Raw genomic sequence first — 11,072 nt, 5'->3', positions numbered from 1 at the left:
TAATATTCTGTACAGTTTTCCCTTCAAATAATAATGTTTATGTTTATTATAATCTCACATGTACATATCATATATACTTAAAAAGTGTTTTTATACCTTTAGACTTAGATTTGTTTATTATCTATATGACTTCCAGACACGGTGGGAAGATCTTTTAGACTGGCTTCTTCTTCCTTGGTCCTCCATTTGTCCTGTTTCCTTAAGTTTTTAAGGACATGCCGCACACACAGTACCTGTATATCGTACGGTTTCAGCTAATATCCTGATGCATGTTCAACAATCCACGTATATAGGCAAACGTTAGAAAGGTGATTCAGGTTATCTGGATGCAGTGTTTTTAGTGAGACAGATGTTTCACAACCAACTGAAAACAAGTGGAAAAAGCAGCCAAAGAAAAACATTGAAAGAACTTCTGAAGGTGTGAAACTATTGCTCAAGAGCACTTTAAAAATTACAAGCAAGTCTGACTCCTTGGAAGTAAAATGAACAGTGGCTCAAGGTTTTTGCACAGACCCATACATTTTATGAATAATCACTCCCCCGATACTGGTGCCATGATTAAAGTATAAAGTCAGTTTGTTCTGGGGTTCTTATGCCATAATGTTTTAACGTGTTTCATGAATAAATGATGACTACATGTAAACAAAACCTATTTCCATTTTCAGTATAAATGAGCTGTCATTTAAATGCAAGGTGCTGTGGAGTAGCATGGATCTGTGCTTCTTTGACGGGGTTTGTACAACTGTGTTTTCCATGCAGAATTTTACGCCATTGCTTTGCCAGCAGTTGTGAACTGAGGGCGTAGTGTTTAGTAAATCCACTTTAATTACTACTTTTTTAGGGTAGGAAAAAGAAGAAAGGCAGGTCAGTAGTAAATTTTAAGCAATATTTGGCGTTTAATGGAGATCCTCTTCCATGAGCCCCAATAAACCTTTGTATGCTCAATAGAGGCAACTTGACACTGTTTGTGAGTAATGAACAAAATCATTTTTACAGTTATGTGAAAAAAAGTCTGTGTGTAATCACACCAAAGTGCAAACAGTGTGTACAGGAGTCCATTCACATGTACCGGAGTCTGATAAAGAAAGGACGCCTGTCTGGCACATAGCTTTACTTTATGACAATTAAAACACACAAAATTACCAAGAATGCACACCAACACAAAGCCAGTGTGACCAAGTTTGTTTTACATGATAACTCACATTCCCGAAGCAGCTCAGTACACCACAAAGACATAACTTCAGATAAGAAAATAGTAACTTATTAACTTTTTAAAATCTTTTTCAGTGTTGCAGTTATACAGATCATAACGGTTAATTAAGGTGCAGATCCTTCAGAATTATATGTTTAATTACAGCTGTACTGAAATTGATGAGGACCATAAAAACAGTATTGTGGCTACTGCTCAAATATTTCTGGATCCACCCTGGCCTACACACCTCAGGCAGCACGTGTATAATTAATCAGCGAGCCTCGGCATGATGGCTCAGTGTTCAGCTTTCAAGAAACAACACAGACAAATTAGCTCTTTCGCTAAGGTCACAATCTGAGCAGCGACACAGATTAATTTCAAAGTACACCCATGTAATCAGATAATTATCTACATTATTTGTATAGAATCAGTAAGAATGCTGTAACATAAAAAGCCATGCAACTCTGTCTCTTAGAAATTGTCCTTATGAACCATTCCTGCTACGGCAAACACGTTTTCATGGAAACTGAATGCAGCTTGATTTCTTTTATAGCAATAGAAAATAATACAGAACACTCGCTGCACATAGGGATGGGCAAGCCGAACAAAAAAGCTACCTGATATTCACTGAGAACTGTTCAAGTGTTCTTCAAAGCTCGTCTCCTTGCACCTGTTCTAAGCGACCGGGACGTGACAGCTTTATCTGGCAGTGTTTGCTCGTCTTCACTTTCATTGACTTTATTTTTAAAGAGTTCCACACAGTCTGACAGCTGTATTGATCTTTAGTGCTGCATGTTAGTTACCAAAAAACCTTCTAAATCTTGAACTTCTGATCTTAAAACTAAATAAGAATCATTACGTAGAAACAAAAAAATATCCACAGGCCTGAATGTCTGATGCAGAATTGGCACAATTTTAATATCTTTGCCATAAATCAAACCCGCTGGCACACTTTCTGTAACATCTCTGCAAATCTGGTGATGGTTTAGACTTCTACCCTGGAGAAAGTTGCAGTTTCCTTGAATAGTACTGTGTCGTCTATACTGGGCCACACATTACCTTTGGCATCCTGGTTCTGGCCCAGGCTGTATGTCTAATATCCCTGTTCTAAATAGTGGAGTCCCACTTGTCTGGCCTTGAATATCAAAAGTCAAAATGGCAGCTAGAGACAAAAAAAAAATGTTTCCAGGTATAGGGGCGATGTTTTCTTTTCTCTTTTCGCTTAGCTTGATCATATTTTCAATACGAGGGCCCGAGACAGTAAATATCTAAATTACTAAAATATGCATGTTGAAGATTCTGGTGTGGTTTAACTGTTTTGTGGAGCAGTCAGCATGTGTTGGGAGAGTGCTGGAGTTTTATGGGTAAATTCGTCTTCCACATGTGAAAAACTAGGATACAAGTATTGTTTTAGTTAAATTTAGACATCAAAGAAATATGTAATTTGCTAAATTAAAAGATAACATGGGTTTCTTTGTCTGTATGCAGGTGTAATAACATTATTTTAGCAACCTGTGCATAGCAAATAATTCTAATAGTAGGGCAATAAGCGAACCACAAAAATCTGTATTTTAAAACCAGAAATAATTGCAACCCTATGATTATAACCTTACCAACTTCCCTACGTCAAGCAACCTTACTGAATGAACAGACATCAATTTAAAGTATATTCCCTAATTTCTTCTTTATTAATACAGTTTTGTCTCTTTCTTGTGGGAAAATGTTGCCATGCATGGAAAAGTAAACCTGTCAGTTAAAAAGCAGTGTCGGTGTGAACTGTGGACGTAGTATTTCTATAGATGGAACTGCTGCGATCAGCCACCCACATCTGATATTATCTTAAAAACCCTTATGTTGCAAAAAAAAGCATATTATATAAAATCTGAATATGTTATTTGCAGACAATAGCTTGAAAGATATGAATAACAATATCCAGCAGAAAATTTATGAAGCATTTTAAACTGATTTCAAGGTCACTGGTTAAATATTCAAGCTTTTCTGCAGCATAAGGAGAAAAGTGAATGTGTGTTTTTCAGCACCTTGAATTTTTATTTCTGAGGCTTAAAATGAAACAACTTTAAGGCTGGGTCAGTCTGTCAGTGGTTTTAAGTCTTATTAAAATAATGAGTAAACATTTGGCCCGCTACCTGAGCAGCAGGTACAAGAAATTTAAGAGAATTTGTTACATTCACCGTTTGGCTTGAAATCATTGGATACCTGCCTTCACTCAACAGACTGCTCTGACACTACCCATATGGAAAAGAAATCGAAAAAACTTATAAAGACTTGCATCAGATTTGGCTTGCCTCATATAGTGAATCATATAAGGCTAATGGAAAAGATATATATAAATCTTATAACGTTTGTATCTGTCTTGTGTGAAACTTGTATGAAAAGCATACAAGAGTGAAAACAGATATAAGATCCCCTGAAAAATTATATAAATGAAACTTGTATGTATTGGATACTTCCTAAAACAATATATGAAAGTAATGAGAAAGTGGACACTTTCATAAGTAAATCAAATAAGGGTATAAAAGCCTTCAGTATGATTATATATCAGAAATGGGAGGGTTTTTTTTCTCCTTCTATAATCTGAGTGTCAGGTAGAAACAAGTTTCATTTGTTTCAGTTTGCTCATTTTAAGTTTTAAATTTAAAATTATATATATATATGATCTGTATCTATAGGAATATAAATAAAGGTGAACACTACATGAAAAATTCACAGCATTTCCGCTTTCCAGTGTGATTGCGGTTTGACTCGTGTGAGCCGGCGTGTCGTCATCAGAAACGCGCGAGACGCTCTGGATGAAAGAACTCGGTCCTGCGTCACGCTTCACATCTTCATGGTGAGGAACTACGACACGGACAAATGATGCAAGCGAGGGAAACCTGGATGACGCTAATGGAGTTTGCGAGTGCCTGCAGCAGCTTGATCTTCATTAGATCAGAGATTATACTGAGTTTAAATGGGGCACTGAAATTAATGAAAAAAATATAGAATATTTAAATTTAAAAAATGGTTTTCCTATGAACTTTTCCTTTTTTGTTGGCATGTTTTAGAACAGCAACTTCTGTATGTCAGCGGTTATTAGAAGCACTCTCATTCTGACAGCAGCCTCAGGGCTTTCACACAGGTATCGGTTCAGCACTGACAGATTAATGGATTCTCTAATATCTCTTTGACTGTCACATCAATCCAGCCGTTATTATAAAGCACTTTGGTTTTATGAGGCGGCTTTTTCAAATTATTTTACGTGCACAACTGCTGCTCTGATGACACACTGGAAGCAGCTGGATAATAAGATTTTGTAATTATGCTGGATCTAAAACTGTTAAAGTGTTTGATTTCTGAAAGCAGGGCTGGAAGCTCTACGAGAAAATTCCTACAGCATGAGCGTGGATATGCTCATCTTTTATATCTAACGTTTATTACTTAATATGGCCAAAGCTTCTAACAGTGGGGTCAGAAGTTTTGGCAAAGGCACAAATCTTGTCTTTCATACAAACGTTATTTGTGGCGTGGTGGATATCAGCCTCTGAGCCAAATCCTGAATGATGGCACATTTCTAAGATTAAATCTCGGTGGGATTAAGAAATAGATTTGAGGAGATTCCTGGCCGTTGATCCAAAAAGCTGATTTGACCTTAGTTATCGCTTTGATTTCTGACGTGGTGCTCCATCATCCTGAAAAATGCACAGATTATCACCCCATTGCTCTTGGATCATTGGAAGAAGCTGATCTTTGAGCATGTTTTTCGTATGATCAGTCCTTTAAAAGCAAGCAGATAACCTGAAGCCCACAAAGGGTGATCGACTTGAAGCACTGATAATACAGAAATGGATTACCATCAATCAGGACTTGGGCCAGAACTGATTATTCACCAGTAAAAAAAAAAAGCAAAGAATGCTTATGCTGAAAATAATCCAAGTAAAAACTGAAATGACAAAGTGTACAAAACACAAAATGTGTGCCACTGCCAAAACATTTGGTCATGAGTTTAAAATTTCTGTATGTGCGGGGCCAGCCAATCAAAAATTGTCTTGAACAGAGAAACTTGTTTTAGATGGAGGATAAACTGAGGGAAGTGGAAGCTAAATAAGGATTCATCTCAACTGCTAATTGTGTAAAGTTACTCTAGAAGCAAAGAATGAAAATATGAGGCAAGGAAATGAACATAATGGGTCCCTGGAATTTGAAAAAGTGCAGCAGGCTTGGAAAATAATAACATACTAATAATGTAAGTAAGAGAAAACAGTTTTCCACAAATTATATAGTATATAGATAGTTTATATCATAGATCCACAGTTCTCATAACCTTAACTATGCCTTGCACAGAGCCCGGTATAAAGTGTATAAGGATTAATTTAACAGTGCACCATGCATCCAAGGGGTTAAATAAGTATTTAAAGATAAGATATGACTGTCATGGTCCTGGGTCGGTGACCCAGCGCTTTTAGTTATCATTTTCTAGTTTATGATGATGATGATTATTATTGTTTGAGTTCTGTGTGTCATATTTGGTCTGCCTTTGAGTCTGTCTCTGTCTATGGTGTCACCCCATCTGTTTGTGAATCTGTCTGTTTAGTTCAATGTCTTGCCTGGTTCCATGTGTCTGAGTTTCCTGTTTTATTGTGAAGGTTTGTGTCATATGTGAGTGTGCTCAGTTACGTTTCCCCTGTCTCGTCAGCTGTGATTTCTCCCAGGTGTGTTCCCCTTCTGTCTCTCATCCCTTGATTACTGCCGTCTGTGTATTTAAGCCCTGTGTTTCTCTGTGTCAGTGTCGCGTCGTACCCTCAACTAGCTGTGTGTTCTGCTTCTATGTTCCTAGTGTTTGGTCTCCTGCTCCAGTTTAGTGTTTCTTTCCAGTGTTTCAGTCCTTGGTTCCTCTGTTCTGACTTTTGGTTTTCTTTTGGTGAGTTTAGTTGTACGAGGTTTTTCCCAGCAATAAAGCTGCGCCTTAAGTTTCACTTCCGTGTCTGAGTTCTGCATTTTGGGTCCACCACTCCTGCTTGCCTGCCACACAGCGATTCATGACAATGACACTATTAATGAGATGCTGAGTATGTTTAGGAGCTGGCAGCTGGTGGTTATGTTAAATTAAACAATCATATTCAAAAAATATGTAATTGACTTTTTCCTGGATTCACTGAGTGTGAAAATTAGTGCTTTTGTCCTAACCCAATCAGAAACATTTTTTTTTTTTGCATGTTGTTCATCCACCCCGACCACCTCTTTACCTGTTTGACTCTCTATAGAAAACACAAAGTGTGATCCCGGCAGCAAAATGAAACTAACAGACAAACTAGGATTTCTAGGAGCTGGAGCTGCAGGCATTTGGTTTTATAATAGTTGCAGTAACAACACCCATGTCATCAACCTAGATGGCGACTGAAGCTTAAATACAGCCAAACCTGAGCAAATGATTTTCACATTATGGAATATAACAGCTTAAAAGAGCAGAAAAAAATGGTGATCAAACCAATTAAAGGCACATATTTGTACATACAGGCATGCATATAAACAAAATTTACATTATAAACATGCTTTTTAATGTGTACACTGATGAAAAAATGTTAAGACCCACCCAAGTGTTCATTAATGGGTTGTTATGGGGGGTTTTTTTGGCTTAGAAGCAGGCCACCCTGTATTGTACTCACTCCACATCGGTCCCATAAACTTAAAGTTCATATTTTACACTAGAGGTAACTTATCTCCAATGATGCGCTTGGTTCCAAGTTTTCCTCTGGTAGCGTTTTAGTGCTCCCACCCTTGGTTCCGTTGAGAAGCAGTGGGACAGTCAGGGTGGCCCCGTTGGCGTCTTTCCCTTTCGCATCCCCCATGTTATCCCGCCTATCTGGGGAGGCTAGCTCTGTGACTCCAGGCGTTGCGCCTTTCTCTAAGAATAACGGCTGCGAGCTCTGCAGCTGGTAGCTGCTGTTTCCATTCTGGGCAATTCTGTATATCTCAGTCATTTCTGAAACCACCTCTTCATCATCATCCTCTTCATCCCTGATTGCTCGTCTCAGGCTCTCTCTGGGCATGAGCGCCCTCCTGCCCTCGTCCTGCTGCTGGTGCTCCAGGGGCTCGTGGTTCTCCACCTTCCTCGTGGAGCGGCAGAGGGCTTTCCGGAAACCCCGCTTGAAGTTGTCTGACAGGAAGCCGTAGACGATAGGGTTGGCGCAGCTGTTAGCATAACCGAGCACTACGACAAAGTAGTAAAGGCCCTGGTACTCTGGTGGCAGGGCCACCAATAAGTTGATGATGTTGAGGGCATAGAAAGGTAACCAGCAGAAAACAAACACAGCAACAACAATCACAACCATGCGTGTCACTTTCCGCTCTGACTTTCTCCGCTTGGTCGAGGTGGCGTGGACTTTCTTCCCCGAGCTGCGGATCTTGAAGACGATGAGCAGGTAGCAGAGGCAGATGATGAGAAGAGGGCAGAAGAATCCAACAGTGGAGGTGTAAATGATGAAAGCAGCCCTCCAGATGTTAGCCGGCTGGGGCCAGGCGATGTTACAGGTGCCTCCTGCTTTCTGGATGTTAGCAAAGATGACCACTGGCAGAACAACAAGGAATGACAGCGCCCACACGGTGCCATTCACCACTTTGGCCACCTGAGGCCGCCGCCACTTAGAAGACCGAATGGGGTGGACCACGGCGAGGTAGCGATCGATGCTCATTACGGTCAGGCAGAAGATGCTGGTGAACTGGTTGATGGAGTCGACAGTCATGACCAGTCGGCACATGAAGGAGCCGAAGGGCCATGACTGGAGCGTGTTCTGCACCGCCAGGAAAGGCAGGCCGAGCATGAAGAGTTCGTCGGCGATGGCCAGGTTGAGAATATAGATGTTTGTCACGGACTCTATCTTTGAGTAGTGCAGAACAATGTGAATCACTAAAGTGTTGCCGCCCAGGCCGATGATGCAAACAATTATGTAAATGAGTGGGATGAGGACCCCTGCTACGCTGGGACCCGAGAAGGCATCAGGGGCGGTGGAGTTGGTGGAGTTGAACAGCGTGTCGTTCAGATCGCTGTCGTTGAACATGAGCGGAAACAGTGGGAGACCCGGCGAGGGGCTCGCAAAGCTGCCGTTCTCCCACGTCTCAGCCGTCATCTCCAGGCCGGAATACGACGCGTCACCCATGTTGCTTTGTGATCTCAGCTCCCACCCATCTGTTCTGCTGAAGCAAAGAAAAATAAAATAAAGTCACTGAACTTCATAGCTGACATTTTTCAAGTTTCTTTCAGAAAGCAATGAAAAGAAATGGAAAAACTGTTTTTCAAGGACATGACAAAGGGTAACAGTACTTTTACTTTAATATTAAAGCTCTTCACACTCAGACTAAGAAGTCATCAATAATAAGAAATATTAACCTGAATATATATTTACCATGATGTACTATGATGGCTGAAGTGGTTAAAGTCTATACAATTTGTAACTTTGTATAAATTTACTGGGTCATTTTAAGAAATTTCATCAACAATTTTTTAAAACACAAAACAGTATGCTTGTTAATAGATAAGTGTAACACTAAAGAATTTACTATTTGATTGAAAATGATGCTCACAAGGTATCCCAAGCTATTTATTATTTGTGTGTACTGAATATCATTTTTAATATTTTATATATATATATATAATATTATTTTTTCTAACTATAAGCTTGGTCTGATTTTTTTAAAATACTGCTATAGTTGTACTTTCAGCAACTTCCTTATTTTATGAAGCCGAGGTACTGAGGTTGGACTTAGAGGCATAAACCTTCAGATGCCCATCTCATCCTGGTTTAAAACTGGGGATTCTTTGCATGTAAAACACACATTAACCACATGAAGACAGTATTTGTTTTTCTTGGTATAACTCCTATATTTCTGTTCTGTCACCAAATAGTTTGTTGCCATTCAGGCCACTAAACATTATTTTTTGCTATTTGCAGGTTTAATAACCTAAAGCCGGCCTTTCACTTAATGACTTTTCGATTTCACAGATGCAATAAAATCAATCCAGTCTTCCAATAAACTCATTGGGGTTTCCATTGTTGTAAAAACAATGGAAACAATTGATTGCTTGATGCTCATGGGACCCGACTCCAGCAGAGCTGTTTAAACCCATCTTTTTCTTGTCTTAATGTTATAGCGTTATGTCTCAACTTGTAAATGGTGAATTTCTTTAATGTGAATGTGGTATGTGTTGACATGTCCACAGTCTGTGGTGGCTTCTCTTCTTCATTTAGGTTTTTTGCTTTTCTTTTGTGTACACAAAGGCAGCTGTGGCCCAAAGCTCCTGTTCAACACGTTTAACCCCTCGGCCATAAAAGGTGGGTGGGCGGGGTTGGTAGTGTGGACACCCAAGTTTGCGAATAACTCGGGAACGAGGTGTTGTAGGATTTTGAAATTCATACCATAGGTGCAGCTACTAAACATCTTGGACGACTTTGAATCTCAGTGACCTTGAACTCAAGGTCAAGATAAGAAGTCAAGCTTTCAGAAAATCACCTTGGGTTTTCAAACTTAAATGTGCACCTACTAGGAGGCTGACTAGGAGGAGACAAAAGGTCTCCCAATTTAGTTGTCCAATACATGTAAATAGTAGTTATGTTGTAATTTTGCTAATGAGAAATAAAACATATTTAGGAAACATCTATCTGGAATTATAAAACTTGTGGTAAGATGAAGTGTCTGTATTCTGAGCACAGATTATTAGATATAGTATTACAATGCATTTGTAAATTAAGAGTTAGGGTATTTTATAAAATCAAGCTTTGCAAGTCACTTTTTCACTCCCAAAAAGTGTTGTTAGCCATAATAAGCTAGGCTGTTACATGAAGAGTTAGCAGAGATGTTTCTCAGAGGGTGAGCTGCAAAAAAGAAAGGCTGTAGATAAAATAACGAAAATGGGATAGAAATGGATATGAGATAATGACTCACACAGCAAATAGATAAAGATGCTTGTTTGCAGCATGATTTCACCATGCCATCTATATTTGGTTCTTTTGATAAAGCAGGTAAATTAAACACAGGATATTCTCACACGTGGAAAAAGCAGATAATTGAGATTTCATTAGCAACCCAGCAGCACTCTAGTTAATGTGAACTGGGAACACGCATGGAGGAGAGTCGACTGGAAGACGTAGGGGGGTGAGACTTTGTCATGCTGACCAAACACTGAAGGGAAATAACAGCTGCTACGCTCACCCACACAATCTCTTTCATTTTTAAATGAAGCATGTGAGAAAGAATGAGTATCTGGCATGCTAGAGAAGGTCGTGTTGCTCTGCTTATTGGTCACTGCTGTCCAAACTGAAATGACATATTGTCAAAAATGTTGTACAAGTTGTAGACTGAGAAGACTTTATCTATTAACAGTTGAAGCATTCTGTTGTTTTCAGTGACCTGAAACTAGGATAGCTGTACTGAGGTCCAAGAGCAAGAAAAGGTCTGTTGTCCTAAAGAGTTTAACACTACAATTTCAATAGTAAACATAAACATCGCCCCCTGGTGGCAAATAAATACAGCAATTTAAGGTACATCCGCACTGGTGTCACTTTTCAGCTACATCCATTTTTTATATACAGTTTATGGTACATTGTGATGGACCGAGTTGAAAAAGCAGGAGTCACAGGAATTATTAGAAAACTAGGGTTTCCATTTATTTAACCCCCCAAAAATTATATTTACAAAAGTAATAAATGTTCAGCTCATAAAAGAGGTCAAAGAAACAAAACTCAACAAACCAAATGACTGCCCAAACAAACATAACTGACCTAAACATGAAATGACACACAAGGGTACATACAATGCCTGATCAGACCACTATGAACATGAGGGGTAACTAAACAAAACACAATTGTAAACAACAAAAATGCAGTAG

At 39.2% G+C, this 11,072-nt stretch overlaps 1 protein-coding gene across 1 annotated transcript in view; it reads right to left on the bottom strand.

Moving 5' to 3' along the window:
• Positions 1-872: 872 nt before the first annotated feature.
• The window catches only part of sstr3a (somatostatin receptor 3a), a 44,326-nt gene continuing 34,126 nt past the window's right edge, over positions 873-11,072 (bottom strand). The window contains exon 2 of the mRNA XM_026164072.2: positions 873-8,380. Within this exon, the coding sequence (XP_026019857.1) occupies positions 6,895-8,346 (1,452 nt within the window). The 5' untranslated portion in view covers positions 8,347-8,380 and the 3' untranslated portion in view covers positions 873-6,894. The remainder of the gene's footprint in view (positions 8,381-11,072) is intronic.

Source organism: Astatotilapia calliptera, chromosome 4 (genome assembly GCF_964374335.1).
Source record: "Astatotilapia calliptera chromosome 4, fAstCal68.1, whole genome shotgun sequence".
Lineage (NCBI taxonomy): Eukaryota > Metazoa > Chordata > Actinopteri > Cichliformes > Cichlidae > Astatotilapia > Astatotilapia calliptera.
Note: the sequence above shows the minus strand (reverse complement) of the source record. Positions and strands in the feature narration are given on the sequence as shown.